Source organism: Calidris pugnax, unplaced genomic scaffold (genome assembly GCF_001431845.1).
Source record: "Calidris pugnax isolate Ruff unplaced genomic scaffold, ASM143184v1 scaffold17, whole genome shotgun sequence".
Lineage (NCBI taxonomy): Eukaryota > Metazoa > Chordata > Aves > Charadriiformes > Scolopacidae > Calidris > Calidris pugnax.
In genome coordinates, this window is record NW_015090794.1 from 8,673,792 (window position 1) to 8,691,932 (window position 18,141).

At 42.2% G+C, this 18,141-nt stretch overlaps 1 protein-coding gene across 3 annotated transcripts in view; it reads left to right on the forward strand.

Moving 5' to 3' along the window:
- Positions 1–992: 992 nt before the first annotated feature.
- The window catches only part of GRIN2A (glutamate receptor, ionotropic, N-methyl D-aspartate 2A), a 186,375-nt gene continuing 169,226 nt past the window's right edge, over positions 993–18,141 (forward strand). For all 3 annotated transcript variants that reach the window (XR_001411311.1, XM_014936570.1, XM_014936571.1), the window contains exons 1-3: positions 993–1,498; positions 2,312–2,540; positions 4,016–4,438. Coding sequence is in view for 2 of the 3 variants with exons in the window: in XM_014936570.1 (XP_014792056.1) it covers positions 4,034–4,438 (405 nt within the window). In the remaining variant the exon portion in view is untranslated. The remainder of the gene's footprint in view (positions 1,499–2,311; positions 2,541–4,015; positions 4,439–18,141) is intronic.

An 18,141-nucleotide genomic window follows, 5' to 3' on the forward strand; every position in this document is an offset into this window, starting at 1 on the left:
TGGGCAATTTTATGAAGAGACTGTCAAAAGCAGTAAAGCTGATGCATTGTTAAATGTCTTTGGGAGCGAGTTCTCAGTGTTCTGTGTCTTAATGTGGTGAAAAACAAACTTTGGTGAGTGGACAGGTGGCATTATCCCATTTGAACCCAAAGGTTTCCTCTGGCATAGGTGTCTCGTTGAGTGGGTCTGTCAAAATGCGTGAGTTGGCCTTACTCTGTGAAGTATTCAGCTTAGAAATATAGATGGTTGTAAAGGATGGAGCACAGAAGAGGACATCACCTATGCAGTAGTTGGCCAGTATGTTCATTCATGCAAAACCAAAGAAGTTGTGGCAGCTGGAGCAGGATGGTGGCAAAGGGAAAGCAGAAGAGCAATGGGAGAAGGGAGGAGGTTGGGGTAGTGGTGCTCCGGGGTCTGGGCAAGGAGGAAAGAGCTGCTCAGCAGCAAGGTGGGTCTGACACCAGAGCTGTGCTAGATGAGTGGGAGATGGAGAAACGGGCACAATGCTTTGAAGGGGGGCATGGAGCAGCGGGGATGCCCAGATGGAGCCAGCTTCTACAGAGCATTTTTGTGATATTTGGCTGCGGTCTGGAGCTTTTAGGGCTGCTTTTAGTGTTGAAGCTGCTGCTCCACATTCGTTCCCCTGAGCCCATGGCAGGGATTTCTGGTTGACAGCCCCTGCATCAAGGGAAAGGAGAACACTCTGGGGTTTCCTGGGCTACCGATCTTTCGCTGGGGCTGCTAACGTGGGAAGCGTGCTCAAGTTTCCCACTCCTCTGCCCCAAACCTGGCGTTTTCGCTTCTCCCCCAGATCTGACACCCCCTCCCCCGATCGCCTGGCTCTGATTCATTCGCTGGTGCTTGTGGAAGCGGAACGGGGCGGGAGGGAGCCTTCAAAGTAGCGGCGATTGGTCTCGGTTTGACAAGGCGCCCGTGAGTTTCAGCCCCTGCAAGGGCGGCGGTGCCGGGGGCGGCGGAGCGGAGCGGAACGGAGCGGAGCGGGCCGGCGCTGCCAGTCCCCGCAGCGGCGCGCAGGCGGCCCCCGCGCCCGCCGCCGGCTGGATCCCGCCGCGCCTTCAGCAACCGGCGCCGCCGGTCCCCGCCGCTTCCAGGGAGCTGAGGGCAGCGCGGGGGGCTCCGAGGCTGCCGTCCTGGGGAACTGCTGCACCAATATTGCAATTGCCCTTTAAACAGCAAAAAAAAAAAAAGGGGGGGGAAAAAAGAAAGAAAGAAAAAAAAAAAAAGATGAAGACGCTTAAATGCCGCCTCCTGCCAAAAGTAAAGAGCAAATCTCAGTTGCGATGGCTCTGCTAAAACTTGATCATGCGGGATTTCAAGCGATAAAGAGCTGCCGGGCTTGTATTTACTGCGGTGGGAACAAGTTGCAGGATGAAATCCAGGCATTGAGGGACCTATTTTCCACTTCGTTGTTTCCAAGGGAATCTACTGAAATGACTTTGAGGATCTTTAAACTGGAACTATGTGGAGGGAGAATGCAGTAAGTATCGCCTTTCTGGCCGGCGCTAATACGCGCCCGGGAGTTGGGAAGGGGCTGGGAGCCCCGGCGCGGCGCAGGGATGCCCGCGGTACCGGCCCCGGCCGCTCCGGGCTGGGCTCTTAGTTCCCCGTCCGCACCGGGGAGCGCTTGGGGAACGCCGGGCGCCTTTGCCTGGCGCCCCGGTGTCCTACATTTAACTGAGGTTGCTTGAAGAAGTATATTTGCTAGAAATAGTGAATGAAAAAATCAAAGCAACCCGAGCTTTTGGTGGAGGGTCTGCTAATGTGCGGCTCCCTGCGTTTGTTTATGATAAACTGAGGATGAATTTGTTCCGTCACAAGATCAAAAATAGCTTTATCCCACAGCGATTCAGCTGTTTTCAGAATATGCTTGTTTTGAACCTGTCGAGAAAACTCCTGGCCTTGAGCATGTGAATTAGTTTGCTTCTAGCTGCCCTTTCCAGGTTGGATGCCTCTGCCCTTAGAGCTCAAACCCGTGCATTTCTCTTGGAAGCAGAGGAGCGGTCGGGAGCCCGGGATTCTCCTGACCTGGATAGGATGAGGCACATTGCCCGGACGGCTGGGGGCTCACGGGCGCTGCTCTTGGGAGAGAGCTTACATTTATTTCTAAGTGAAGCGGGGAAGAGCGGGGGGGAGGGAAACTTTGGAGTCTCGTCACTTTATTTCAGTTCACATGCCACAAGAGATTGAATTATTTACATATGTATTTTTCCCCCTCCGTCAAATCTCCATCCTGATTAATGGCTTTTCCGTCGTCTCCTCCTCTCCCCACGTTGTCCCGTCCCGTCTCCAGCCCGCCTTTGCCTGTCTCCCTGTCCGCCTAGCTCTCCTCCCGGGATGCCATGTCGCTCGCAGGCTGCGGCGGGGATCACGCGTGCCGCCAGCAGCGCGGAGGCCGCCCCTGAGCCCGGGCACCGAGGGGCGCGACATGCCCGCGGCCGCGGCATGCCCTGCACCAGCACCGGCACCACCGGCACCGGCACCACCAGCACCCGCCGCCGCTCCGTCTCCTGAGGCGCTGGGTACGTGGGACGGCGTCTCGCCGCCGCCAGGGGGCGCCATCGCGCCGCCGCGGGAGCCGGGGGCGCTTCCCGGTGCGGGGCGGTTGGTTACGGGGAGCGGAGCTGTGCCCGAGGCGGGCAAAGAGGGGTTCTGTGGGTGGTGGTTGTTGTTATCATTAGTATTTCTCGGGGTCTGAAGGAAGCTGAAGCGGCTTCGTGTCTGCGGGCATTTAGGTTGGTTTATTTCTCCCGCTTTCCGTGCTGCCTCTGGTGCTGCGGCGGCGGGAAGCTGCCCCGCAGCGCAATGACTTAGGAAGCACCGTGGCACTGATTTGCAATTAAATGGTCTCTCAAGTGCTCATCTCCTCGTCTGGCCCGAAAGGAGGTGATGATACAGCAAGCCCTTGTCTCGGTGTCTGTTACAGCAGCAGATGACTCTGATTGATGCTGGAGATAGGGCTGGCAGGATGAGAGGGGAGATGTGAAAAATGCCACCCCTGATTGGACAGCCCTGTTACTGTTTTCTGCGTGGCACTTTGCAAGAAGCTCGGCTTTATGTGGCACAGGGACTCCCTTCTTGCAGCTAGCAGAGAGCCAGTTATGGGGGTGGAAATCCCTCGGGGTACAGAAACAGAGGGAGATCTTGCAGAGTCAGACCTGCTCTCCCTCTTCTCCCTCCTTCAGATAGTTCAGATCACTTCTATGGCTCATCTCTCTTCCCGTCCTACTCTGACTATATTCAGCCCCCTACAGAGATTCAGTGAGGACATGAAGTAAGCCAATGCAGTGATGCTCATTTATGGAACACCCTCCCCTTCAACACCAGTGACAACTTTGTGTCTGAGATCAGCAGTTCTGAGATGCTCAAGTGAATGCCATATAAGAGGAGGGAGAAGAATTAAGATAGAATATTGTACTTCTGAACCTGTTCCAGAAATGCAGTAGACGGTGCTTGAGCAGCAGCTGTCTAGGAGAGATCTTCAGAAATAAAACATCATGGTTCTGGGATGCTGTGAAATGTATGGAGTATATGGACTGGGGTTTCCAGCAGACCTCTGACTTGCTTCTCTCATTTTGAGCTAAAGCACCTTTTCCTGTTAGACTGACTAAATTTTAAACAGAACGTTCAGGACAAAGGAAAATAGATTTCTGTGCTTTACCTGTTTTAGGACGGCAAGGATGTCTTTTTTAAATTATGTCAGTCATTTTAATTTTGTTGGGCATCCAGGAATAGTTTTAATGAGCCTTTCCTCTGAACTTCTGCTACATTTTTTGCCTTGCTTGTGGGAGACCAGTTGTAATACTGTCATTGGCAAGCCAACTTTTTGAGGGGATATAAGAGGCTTGAATTGAAACTAAGGTGAAGAATGTCTTATGAAAAGCTGCTAAAGTTTGCGTTGTGTCCAGAAGCTTTCTGTTTAAAACCTTCATTGGAGATATACAGTATATATTTTTTTCCTCTCTGTTTTTCTCATACAATGTGATCACTTTTGCAGGGGATAAAGCTGGCAAAGATGAGGAAAATTGGCTGTGCTCTCCTGGTACTCCAAGCTCTTCTGGCGCCTCTGGATCTTGTTCATGGAGCGGAGAAAAGTTATCCCATCCTGAACATTGCAGTGATTCTGGGAAGGACCAAGGATATCACAGAGAGAGATATCAGAGCTCTCTGGACCAGGGAAATGTCAGCAGACCTGACTGTTGATGTCAATGTAGTGACCCTTCTGGTGAACCAGACTGACCCTAAGAGCATCATAACACATGTTTGCGACTTGATGTCAGGCACCAAGATCCATGGAGTGGTTTTTGGAGATGATACTGATCAGGAGGCAGTAGCTCAGATTTTGGATTTTATTTCATCTCAGACTTCTATTCCAATTCTTGGAATTCATGGCGGAGCCTCCATGATAATGGCAGATAAGGTAGGAAAATTTATTTAAAGCTTTTGCTAGTCTAATGTACTTCACTGTTGGTCTCTATCATGAATAATCCCTACAAGCAGTTGTAAAAGGATGCTTCTAATTGCCTCTCTGTACTTTAAAATGGAAAAAAATAGAGTAGTGTCCTCATTGATCACTCATCAAATATCCTGAAGTATTTTGGGGTTCGCTCCTGGAACTCAACTTTTCATTAGGACTGCTTTTACAATGGAATCTTACTCTCCAGCACACTGAGTGCTGGTCAGTTTAGTAATTTTGCTAGCAAATATGACATAGGGCTGTAAAAACAACCTCAAAATAGTAGATCCATAAAATGATTTCAGGGGTAAGATGTAAAATTATAAGCAGATATTCTGCAGTGCTTATAAGAAAGAGCAAGCAATAGACCTGAATGTATTTGAGGACAATAGCAGTAATAGGACAATCGTATCAAGCTGGATTGTTGTGATCCACTACAGTCTATAAATTGGCTTGCAAACTTGAACCAACTCTTGTATTCACTATATTTATTAAATTAGATTTTTGCTAACCAGATATTTCTAATTTCCTACTGTAGTTCATGAAAATCCACAGTGGGGTTGTCCGAACTCCAGAGATAATGAGAAATTGCTTTGCTGGAAAACATCTCTTTATGTAATCTGTTGTGAGGCTGTGGAATGACAGAAGTGACTGGTACCCGCTTTATGTTCCTTAACATTGTAACAGCTCTAGAAAAAATTTTTGCTAGCACTGCAGCATCGATCTTGTAAAGTGATCACTGCTGTTTCTGAAACAGGTGCTTAGCACTGCACAGGACTAAGCTCTCTGGCCTGGACTGCTGCTTGGCTCGGAAGTCCAAGAGGAGCTCCCACCCTGGTGTAGAAGAGGGCAGCTGAAGAGGGAGTTTTAGTGTGGGAAGTCACTTACTGGTTTTCCAGCACACAAGGGTTTTCAATGTTAATTGCAACTTATTTCCTGATATTTGCACCATTTAGGATTTCTTATTCATTAAATATTGTTATTCCCTACAAGTGGATTTTCAATAGTACTTGAACAGTAAAGAGCTCTCTGAATCCATCTAAAAATTAAGTGGTCCAGATATGCTATTTCATAATTTGAGGGGGAAAAAGAAGCAGGAAAGATGCAATGATTAATTACAATTGAGGAATCGGCTTTGAACTTATGAAACTTTTCACCTCTGGGAAAGACTTTTTTCATTGGGATAAGAGATCTGTCTCTCTTGCTGTTTTGAATGGCCTTCCTTTAAAAATTACGTCATGCAAGGGGAGGACAGTAAGTGCTGAATTATAGCAGAGATTCTATAACAATGGCTCTGACATCTTGATTTATATGGAAAGATCATTACAGTCAATGCTACTATCTTAAATGTAATTGTAGTGACCAAGTCAGAGGCAGTTATTTCACGTGCTTTTAAATTACGTACAGATTTACCCATCTTTATAAAGCTGGCTTTATCTGTATTTAGGAATTTTGTTTGACACACATTTCACTCAACTTTCTATGCCAGTATAAGAACATTTGAAGATCCCAGCCAGTGCTGAATGATGAAACACTGGCAAAAATCCTTATGGAATCAACTTCACGCTCGGTAGCAGATGCAGGATGTTACTGATCTATTTTTTACTTTTATGTAGGAGTCTCTAGAAAATGAAATAGATTGCATTTTTCTTGTTTCAGTAAGTTAATATATTTTTCATTGCATGTTAACATTGTCATTATTATATCACTGTCTTTGATTTTAGGGGTTATCACAGTTTGCTAATAAAACATTTTTGTGCTGAAACTTGGCTTCTAAGATTTCCACTTGGGAAATCAAAATTGTTCTTCTGTGCATTAAGACAGTCTAACAGACCTGTCTTCAGTAGCTTGAATTGGCTGAAGGAATTGTTTGTTCATGTAACTAGAATTGCCTTAATTTTTGACTTGCCTTTTGCAATGTGCAATGTCTTGCAACTGGGTTTGGGACATCACAGTAATGAGACTCAATTAACCATTTAGGAATGAATTCCTGGGAGTTGACGGTGAAATGCACATTTCTGTCATAAAGGCAGAGGAGATGAAGTCTGAGGGAGAAGGGCTGCAAATGTAAAATCTGTCTTCCAAGTCAGTGTCAGGATTTTAGCTGAAACACATGGGTGTTGGCTAAATTGTGAAGTTGATCAACGTTTAAAATCTTCTGTTTTGTCTCATACATTGAGATGCTGCATATGCAAAAAAGATGCTTGGTCCTAATCCTGCTTGTGGATGTAGCTCTCTGGCACTCTAATAAGGCCATTTCATTTATGTCCTTATTGTGTGGCTCAGACAGATACTTTCCTCCTCTGTGGCATTATGTTGGTACTGTGTTTTAGATTACTTTTACTGAAAAATATGTCTGTAGTACCTGCTTCTTTGTAGTCTACCAAGCACAGCTGGTGCAAAGGCTGCACAGTAGTTCAGTGAATTCTGTGCCAGGGGGTTGTTATATGATGCTTAACATCCTTAACAGTCCTAAACGTGAACTAAGGTGAATGCACAGAAATGAGCAGTCATCTATAATGCTCTATACTGCTAAAGACTTCACTGGAATGACTCAGAGTAGACAAGCTTACTATATTCTCTATGGCTAATAAATGCTAGGTCAATATGATCTCGCATGAAGAGCCGTGTCTTTAACAAAGAAAAAAGTTTCAAGGCTTCTAAATATGAGATACGCCCACATTTGGAGTATGCAGTGATTAATGCAGAACATACAGCTTTTGAAGTACTGAGTCCCTGTGTGAACATCTGCTGTGAACGGTGCGTAGTTTAGACTGCCTCCACCAGCGGCCCAGCTGGCTGTACTCTGCTTCAGTTTGGTTAAAGTTTGCCTGCACCAGCTGAGGAGATATGTTGCTTGATATAGACTATGAAAATTGACAGGCATGTGAAGCCAACAAAACTGGAATGTGTTCTGAACCTGGCTGATCTGCCTTCACCTGACATCTGCTGTCAAAACTCTACCAACAAACCAAGGCGACACATAAGGATGCACGGTACCTATTTGATCCCAACCGCGCTGTAGAGATACCCTTTGGACAGTGTCACATGCTCTTTCTCCAGCTGATTTTATCACCTGCTGTTGGCAGGAATTCTCCTGCCAGTGAACTGCTCCTTGGCTTTGGTCCCCAGTTCTGCCACAGGCTAAAAACATATTCAGATGTGGGATAGTCACTGAAACAAGATGAGAACTGTGTCTGGGGCATCTATGCCAACCTACTGTGCATCAGCATCCCTTGGAGGATGCTGAAAACAGACTGGGTGTTTATTTATCTTCTATCTGTTGACATTTGAGGGATCTCAAACCAAACATTACTTAGGAACTATTTCCTGACTTGAGCATTTGGTTTTAAACGTAGTTATGTGTGTTTTACCACACCACCACTATAATGATAGTATTTGGGATACAACAGAACATCATGGTTAGTTCTGTGACAATAATAAAAAGATTTGTTTCCTTCACAAGTGGGGAAAAAGCCCCTGTATATTATAAATACATCCGGGAGTACTCAGTATCTTTGAACCTTGCTGCTTTTGCGTATTGCAAAATTAATTCTTTCTAACTTCTCATTATAAATCTTTCTGAAAGGCGTAACTTGAAGCATTTTATTGTTGTGGAAGTACTGACAGTTATAATGCATGGCCAATCAGAATTAAAGGTGAGGCTAATTTTCCAGAAGGGCTATTACAAAGCTTCTTGAAACAGTTCTGGAAATGTTACACAGAATAAATCTTTGCTTTTCCAAAAAATAAGTACTATATATGGTTAAATTATCATTCTTCATTATTTTTTCTACTGATAATATTGACAATAAGCACTTTTAATCTGGTTTGGTATAAACCCCCGTTTGCATCTACCATCACCTTCAGCTTTCATTTTTTACCCACATCCTCCTCCAAAATAGCAAACAGAGGATCATAGAGCGATGGAAGTTAGAAGGGATCACTGGAGGTTGTCTAACTCAATCCTAACTCAGTGACGAGCTGATATCAAAGTCAGATCGGAATGTCCAGACAAGTTTTGAATGTCTCCATGGATGTATATACCACAGTGTCTCTAGGCAATCGGTTCCAGTACCTAACCTTTCTCACCATGCAAATATTTTTGTTATATCTCATTAGAATTTCCCTCTATATCATGACCATAGGCTCTTGTTCTTTTGATGCGAGTCTCTGAGTCCAGCTCTCTCCATGTGTAACTGTGGGCTGCAGTTATACCTCTCCTTTCCTGTCCCTTTTCTGGGGAAAAGAGTTCTATCAGCCCTTTCTTGCACTTCCTGTGCTCCAGTCCTTTGGAGGTGCACGAATATTGAAGTCTTGTGTTGGGGAACCTAAAACTGGACAGAGGAGTGCAGCCGTGGCCTTAGGAGTAGCAAAGAGGGGAATAATCCCTGCCCTGGAGCGGCTGGTGGTGCTGGTGCAGCCTGGTTCGGCTTCCTCACCGGAAGGGTGCACTGCTGACTCATGTTCAACTCCTCCGCTGGGCCCCCCGCCTCCTCTGGCGCTGCTGGGATATTTATTAAGACATCTAACTGTGAATAAGTAGCGAGGGAAACTACTTTTAAATCTTGTTCATTCTTCTGGTGGATATTTTTCAGGTATTTTACTGAAATACTTGCAGATGTTTGCATTACCTGTCATTTTCAGCTCGTTATGGACATAGCTGGAATTGTTCTGGTTTTCCTCATTCTTGAGATACAAAACCTGTACTGTACTTTTGCAAACCAGAACTCTTAGCCCAGCTGGTAACTATGGCCAGAGCACACCCAGACTCCTGGCTCTGATACTGAGAATTTACAGGCCCTTGTATGTATACCACTTTGTACGCTGCTCTTAAGGTTCCTCTAGATGTTACAACTTTTTTGCCATATGATCCCCATAGTGCAGTGATCATGTTAAAAAACAAAGAAGTTCAAGCTGGAGGGGAACAGATTTAGATTGGAGATTAGAAGGGGGTTCTTTACTGTGAGGGTGGTGGAGCACTGGAACAGGTTGCCCAGGGAGGTGGTTGAGGCCCCATCCCTGGAGATATTCAAGGTGAGGCTCGACGAGGCCCTGGGCAACCTGGTCTAGTTGGGGGTGTCCCTGCTGACTGCGGGGAGGTCCCTTCCGGCCTGGGAAATTCTATGATTCTATGATTCTATAAGTTGAAAAGCCACACTTGACATTTGCATTGCAGTATGCATCCGTGTGCTTCAACTCGATGCTTTAAAAATTGTTGCGATAAATTAAGCGGGGGTGTGTGTTGAGTTTGTTGTTGAATCTTTTTTGGAGGTCGTTCTTCATGGAACGTGCTCATCAATTTGCATGGCTTCCATATGCATTATGTACATTCCTGTACACTTCATCTAGTTGGCTCATAAAAGCAGCCCTGTATTTTTACAGAAAACCTTAAACTTAAATTTTGTACCTTTTCATTCCTGCCTTTACTGGTAACTGATAATAGCGTGTGTATGGCACTATATTTCTGAGATTGATATTACCTTTTGCTTTGGTTGGTGCTGCCAAAGACTGGAGGATTAAACTGCAGTTTAGTAAATGCTTTAGTGCAAAAATACCTGTATTCATGTAACTGGCGTTTCAGGTCTAGATATAGTAGCTTGCACTATTCCATTGCACACAATACTTCCAGCTTCTGCCTCTTTTAAAGAAGCATTTGAATTTGACTTTCTTTCCTTCTAGCTGTACTAATGCCGCTATGCGAAGCATAACTTTCAGATATTCTCATTTTTATTTTGAACTGCAACAATAATATAGCATCGACTTCATCTTGGAAATCTGTGTTTAATTAACCATATCCATAAAAGTCAATTGTATCTATTTTTTAAATATAAAGTTGTCTTGCACATCTGCAAAGATTTTTTAGAACTTGGCTTGTAATCTGTGGTAGTACCTTTTACGCACACATACCATAATCACTGTTATGAAACTACTAAAAACATGCTTGAAATCTGTCGTACTGAGGATACAGTATTGTCAACCGGGGCCAGTGCTCTGGGAGCGTGAGGTGGTTATGATACAGGATGCTGGCTTATGTTTCTATTCTTGTACTGTTATTGCTATGAGAAAGTAAAGCTTTAACAACGAGAGCTGCAGTGTTCGCTGCTTTGAGCTGTCTCGGAACTCGGAGGAGCATTATATTAATGACGTGAGCCTTTCACGCTTGCTCTCCCACTCTCTTTTCTAAAGGATTTTCCTAGCTATTTCTGGGATGATTATATTATTCCTCATTCTCTTGTCCACACAAAGGTTTCCCTCGCAGTTTAGCAAAGGAAAGCATGAACGATTTTCTGGAATACTGTGAGAGTAGACTTTAACTATCACTCTTGTGGAGTTGAAGGGAGGGATATTTGGTTTAATTTTCCTAAGTAGAAGGAAGATAGCTTCAAAGAGATTGGGAATTTCTGTAACTAATAAGCAGAGTGTAGGAAATGAAAATCTTTCAGAGTTTACTTTGTTTTTGATACAGCTGAGGTGTGGGTAAGTTCCTGTTTTTTTAGCTTGGTTGAGTTGGCACAGTTAAAGGTGAGCCCACCAGTAAAAGGTGCAGGTTAGGGTCCTATAAACCACTCCTCTTAGGAGAGAGGGGCGTTTGGTTTCCCTTGGATCTAATCGTTTGCAGTAAGAGCAATATATTTTCATCTCAAATTTACAGTTCTCTTTCTCTTCAAACTGTCTGTTCTTACAGTTCTTGAAAATAAAAATCCATAAGTGTCTCTGTTTTGAGCAACAACATTTTAAAACTGCTAGTAAGTCACTGTTGTAGATCATCCATGCGATCTCTCCAAACTATTGCTTGCCTATAGGTAATTGTAACACAGCAGACTCCCAAGCTGTAAAAGTAGGACACCAGACTTTCGGCATAATTTTCTGCTTGCAGACATTCCTGGTGGCATCTTTGGAGGTTTTTTCCCAAGGACATTCTCAAATATAAAATACAAGATTGTCCCCTTTAAGCTACAAAATAATAGTAGACTATTATAAAGCACATAAGACATTACTGACAATCAGAATATATCCTGAGAACATACCTGAAAATATTAATCCTAATAAAATTATGTAGTGAACAGAAGAGCCTTGATGCCATGTCAATCACACTTTTCATGTTTCATCTATTAATTATTTTTGAGAACATGCTTAGATTTTTGAATAGTTTAATAGTGTGTTTTATTTGTCACTTATTCGAACTAACAATTTAATTAGAAGAATTTTTTTTTTTTTTTGGACTTGCGTGGAAGATATCTGAGGTAGATCTGCATCAGTGATGGTACAAAGAGCTTTGTATAGATGAAGAGAGAAACTTTGCTGTCCACACCTGTTTTCATTTGTTAGAAATCTGGGGTCATTTGGGCCAGCTTTGCATTTAGTCTTTTTTCCCCCCTCTTCCCTCCCCCACTCCCTTTTCCTCCTCTGCCTACCCTCTTCCCTGAAGCTACGAAGTTGTGTGGATTTTACTGAGGGAGCCCAGCCTGGATTGTCTCCACACCATCTGTCACCATATTGTTTAAATCCTTGAGATATTTTCTTCTGCGCTTCACTGAAATAAATAAATAAATAAAACTGTAGCAGCATCATTGGCTATTTATATTAGATTTAGACTTAATGTCCTTAGGAGAAAAAACCCTGTGCTTGCAATTGAGGTGCATAAGCTAGATGCACAGTTCCTAAAAATGGACGTGGTTTAATTTTCTTACTGCGGAGCTCCAGTTACGCTGCACGTCCAACCTCCAACTAAGGCACCCTCTGGCTTCTCAAGATGGGGGGTGGTCTTATGGCCCCCGGGAGGCAGTGCTGCACAAGGATTATGCTTGGGTCTCCCCTTTGTTTCTAGGAAAAGGTTTTGTGCCCTTATTTAAATGTATAGCAGCTGGCAAGTGTCTCTTTTTGAGTATTTGCACTCAAAGAAGCTGTGCTAGAAGGCCCCTGGTGATGATGTAGCTTCCTCTATGCTGAGGCTTGATATATTGGGTCAGGGAAAAATTGTGACTCACAGGCTCTGTGTGAAACCAGAACTGGAGATAAGATTGGTTAGAAGGGGAATATTTCTTTGAGAAATTATATTAAAATGGGTGGAAAAAACGTAGTATAGAAGCTGAACAGCCAACAGGAAAAACTAGCTTGTTTCCTGGTATGCGAACATGATATTCCAAATTGCAGATGGAGGATACTTGGTGTCCAGCAGCTGTAAGTCTGTGGTATGCAGTTAACTCTGTCTCACCTTTCCCAACAGCACTTTTTTCCTGTACTTTGCATAGACATGAAGCTTAAGTGATCAAAAAGCCTGAGTGTTTGGAGGAAGGAGGTCCCAGGTGTACAAGTTATTTAAGGAAGAGCAAAATTTCTCTGGAGAGCGGTCTGTGCCTTTGCGACTTGGGCGAGGGGTACACTGCTGCCTTCTGGGGTGGTCTGAGGGTGGGCTGATCAACATTTGGGATTGATTTAAACCTCTTGAAAAAGTAACAGTTTCTAGCCAAAATTTGTGGATAAGGTTTTGTTTCAATACCGACTCCTTAAGCATTACACATAGATTAAAGAAATCAATCATAAATGCATGTATAGAGACAGTCTGTGTAATCTGTTCCTTTTCCCCTGATCTCCTCAACAGCCACAGAGACTGAACTGGAACTGACCTAGGAAATCTAGCAACATACCTGAGGTCACAAACTGGTCCTGAACCAGTTGAGCATGGGCAGTGAAACATCTCCATTTATAGAACAGAGAATGCCTAGCAAGATTAACCTGTGTTTGGAGAACTGAAAGCAAAAGTGCAGTCCCTTTTGGCTTTAATACACTAAAAAGCACATTGGAGGGCTGTGGATGAGATTTGATTAAAACACTGTAATATTCTGCATGCAGCTCCAAAATTACTACCTTTTCTTTTGGAAGTCATCTTTCATTTCTTATTTAGTCATGATCAGGTCTGAGAAAGCTAGGTTCATTTTTCTGGTATACATGCAGGTTTTTCTCCCCGCTTTCTTCTAGCTTCCCTTGCTGAAGGTGGAAAGGAAGGGTGAGAGAATAAAAGGTTGTCATCTTCATGCTTTTAATATTTAATATTTTTCTTTAAGTACTTTGATTTACCTACTCCTCAGGATGGAGCCTATAAGTAATAGTAGTTTGGTGTGTCGAATTGGCTGACGGTAGTGTAATTTCCCAGTAGGATCACATACACCCATCTTTGAGTAGCCTGGATAAAGTAGATTTTTTCAGGTTGAGACTATACACCTTTCAACTTTAACATTATGTATCTCTTAATCCAGGTTTTGAGTAAGCTCTCTTGGGGAGGTCCTTCTTTACCAGCTGACTCCAGTCAGTGTTCTAGGCTTTCTATCTCCATTGTAGACTTGGGAAAGTAATTTCCTTTTGGGCTTCTAATGAAGATGGGCTGTACTGTTTCCTTGTCATGAGTTATTTGATGCAGCATGACTGAGAGCACCAATGCTGGTGTTGCTCAATGGCCTCTGCTGAGTGTGTGTAGCTGTTTACAGCCTGCCTTTTGTGCATCTCAGAGCAAGATCTTTTTATGAACACCTTTCATTCTTGGGATTGCTGAGTGGAAAGCTGTTTCTCTTTTCCTCTTGTTTCCTTTTCTTGACAGTTGGGTGTCCTTTTTTTTTTTTTTTTTTTTTGTGTCCTCACTTCTGCTTCAAGATGATCTGAAAGGTCCCTTCCAACCTAGGCAATTCTATGATTCTATGATTTTTCTGCCTGTAATTTTGTTGATAAAGTTTTGTCTATTTGTGCTGACCAGCTTACCGCCCCATGTGACTAGAATTAACAGTAGGATTGCTTTGTTTTCACTACATTGATTTTGTGTCTAGTGAAAACATACTACATATGTAGAACCCCTATGAAAGAGGAAAGAGCAGGGATTTTATAGCCACCTTCCAGCTCAACACAATTTACAATACAATTAGGAACGACAGTTATAATTGAATAAACAGAAAATAGAATTAAGGTAATCTGTTCTAAGTGCACGACATTCCTGTAATGAGTTGCTTTTAGGAGTTACAGAAACATATAATTACCAGACAAATTACATGTTATTTTTTGTGTGTGAGACTAATTCAGAGTTCTGCGTAAATTGTGTTGGCAGAGGCATCAGAGCTGTATGAAGTACCTAATTGGGATGAGATAAGGCTTGTGAATTCATCATAAGAAAACAGATGGAAAAACTCTGGAAAGTCTCTGTACTCTAGTCAAGTACCATTTAGGATGGTTGGTTTTATTTTCAGTATTCACATTATCTTTGTAGGTAAATAAGCTAACCTTGTCCTTCGTTTCGTTTTGTTCTGTTTGCCACCCCCTCCTCTCCTTTCTCTGTCTGCATTTTAACTATTTGCTGTTATGAAATCTGGTTTCTAGTGAAATGCGTTGTGGGTGACTCCAATGCGTAACATGCAAAACATTAAGCTCTATCACTTAACTGTGTAATAGCAAACTGGTACAGAAGTTGTAAAAAGAAATATTTTCTTCCTTTGCTTGTTCTTATTCTGCATTTGTCTTATCCAGTCCATTCTGTATAAAATCTCTTTCCACCAAACAGTTGCTGCCAAACACCCTCTTGTTACGCTGCCTTCATCTGCATCCCATCTATTTGCTATTCTACTTTATACTTAGCTGTCACCCCAGTGATAGAGTTAAGGTGGGGTTGGGTTTTTTAATTCGTATTGTCTTAGTTCAGTTTTAGCAGAAAGGAGGTTGGCTAGGAGAGAATATACCACTTTGCTTCAAATTATGTGTCCCTTGATGTTAGGAGTACTGGGAGTCTTCCAGGGTACGCAGAGCACAGATGATAGTTGTGCTAAAATAAGATTAATTGGAGCAAATAAAATTTTGAAAAAAAAGAAAGTAAAAACTGTTATGACTCTAAGCCAAGCTTGTTTATATTTTACAAGCAAAAAACAGAAAAAGGATGAGAAACTAAACCAGGTGAGCTAGGGTACAGTTGGTAGAGAGCTGAGGTGGTGATAAACCAGCAACAGAAATTGCTGAATAAAGTGATCTAGTTGTGAAGAAAGAAGGATAAGAAAACCAAAAAGTATTCAGAACTCCGAACAGTTTCCATCTTAGTATCTCTTCAGGGTTCCTGGTCTTGGGAATTTGGACAATTCTTCTGTCTTAAGTGATTCCTTCTGCATTCCCTGTGACCAGCTCTATGTACTCATATAGGGGAACATTTGCTTTTCCTGGTGCAATGTAGGGAGTCTGGGCTCTAGTTAAGCATCTGGGAATTGATATATTTGAGTCTGCGTGTTTCTTCTCTAATGTAATTTAAAATTTATTTTTTATTTTTTCCTTAGTATAGCCTCTGGGACAGGGTCAGTCTATAAGCTTTCCTAAATATACAACCCTACCTTTATTTTGCTGTGCACTTGGCTGGCTTCTGTGTCAAGCACTGATGTCCTTTTATGTAAACATTAATTTCTATAGAAAATGGGAAGATTTTTTCATAATTCTCTGATTTGTAGTAATTTATGTATTTTCTTTCTATGTGTGTATGTTCACTGTGTTCAGGTGCTTTGTGGGGGTGCCCACTACCTTGGATTTTTAGGAACTGACATTGAAAATGTATTTATGATTCCCTTTTATAATTTATTTTCAATTCCATTAATCTGAATTTCAGATTTCCTGTTAGGGGCTTCAGAATACCTGGGGACAGGACAGACTGGCAGTTAAAATATATGAAAATAAATTGCGTTTCACAGTGTCATGTGGCTCGCTCGTTCTGCAGTCTCCTCTGTATGTGAATCAGTTTTGCTGTTGCTTTAAAATATTATTCTGAGACTTATATTCACTGGCACTTATAACTTAAATTGTAGTTATGTGCACAGAACAAAGTTGTGGTTCATGAATTACATAAATGCTGATGTTGTCTAAATGACTGGTTGTATCATGAGGGTGAAAATGAGCAATATTTTCAGAGAACAGAGCATCAGAAACTGTCAGACAAGGATGGTTTTTGCAGGGTAAACTCACTTGTGGAAGGAAAAATAAAAGTTTATGGCGTTCTTTCCCCACTCAGACTCCTCTTCAACCTCAGGTTGACTAAAGTCAACAAACGGTCTTCATAGCTGTTTCCAGATATACTCATCCTGTCATTTTTCCATTCTTAACAATTTTAAAAGTGGTGTCACTTGCTTTTATTTTCTAACCTTTCCCAGGATATGGGTGTCTGGCTACAATATTTTTCCATTTCGTGTTGTTGTTCTTTACTATTCATTACCATTTTATAGCATGAGGTACTGGAATATTTCCAATGGTCAGTGAATAAGTGAAATGACACTAATAGCTGACTTAAAACAGGTCTAAATAATAGAAAATCTTCACATTTAAAATATCTCTAACAGTTGCTCAGTAGCTTCTCACTGTATAAAAGTATTTTCAGATTCCCAGTTCCTCATGAAAACACATCCCAAGGTCTCTGAATTAAAATTTAAATGAACATGTGGGAAATTTATTTAGAAGCCAGCTGTCACCTGCAGTATATGCGCATTTAATGGTCATTGAAAGCCTTAAAAATATTTTTTTGAGTGCCTGCTTAAGTTGTTTTCATCCTGTTGAAGTGTGTTTCCTTGAATGAGGTGACTGTTGGCTTGAGAAGAGCTGTTTTGTGATTTACCTTTTTTGCTGTACGAGGCGGAACTGGTAAAATAGGGAGTTTTTTCATCCAATAATAAAATGTAACGGTCCAGCTCAGTAATCCTTATTCTAATGTAAGTTCTATTGACTTAGCTGCAGTGGACATTGCCTGAAAGCAGTGGAAAAATTAAGCCAAAATGAACTATGCTCATTTCCTTTACTGCTTTTTTTACTCTCTGATAAGTCAGTTATAGGCATGCAAAACCTCAGTTTTAAATAACCGAAATCAATTCTCTAGGTCAGCAAAGACATTTCTAAATGCCAAGGAGCATACTTCTACTAGGAAAAGATAGCATCCAGGCTTACAGCATCCAGGTCAGGTATGAGTCTCACATCGAACGAAAAAATCCTGCTTGTGGGATCTTGGCTGCAGCATGATTGATTTCATTGTGAAGTAAAGGACTAGGAGCAAGTGCAAAGTAAGGAAATACTTAAATATTTAGTCCTTTAATACCTACTTAAATGCTTTTCCTGAAGATTTGAATCCTGCAATGTAAAGAGATGGAAGGTTTTTGCCTTTCTAGTAAGGGGCTTAATATATTTATATAAAAGGCATAAAGATGCAGACATAGCTGCTTAATATCTGAGGTGCAAAGTCCAAGCAACACATTAGACTGAAGGCACATTGTGCCTCCAAGAGCCGCCTCTAGCTGAAGGAGTGATTCGGTATGTTAAGGGCTGTGATGCTATGTGGGGTGCTCTCTTTCAAATTACTTACTGCACTGCTGGTGAAATATCTTGCTGGCATGCTACCTGCTTTTACTTCAGTTAAACCTGAAATTCTGTTTAACGTTCATTTAGGTAATTAGAATTTTGTCTTACCAGGTCACTTTAAGGTTTCATTTGCATGTTTAACCCAGTTAAAAACTTTGTTATTAAAACAGATTTTCTGATTCAGCTCAGATGGTGGTATATTTTCCTTCTTAACAAGCATTCTGGTGTTGTATTAAAAAAACCAAACCACATATTCTCCCTCCCTTAGCTTCTTTTTAAATCAAGTATGTACAATAAGTCTGACTCCCTAT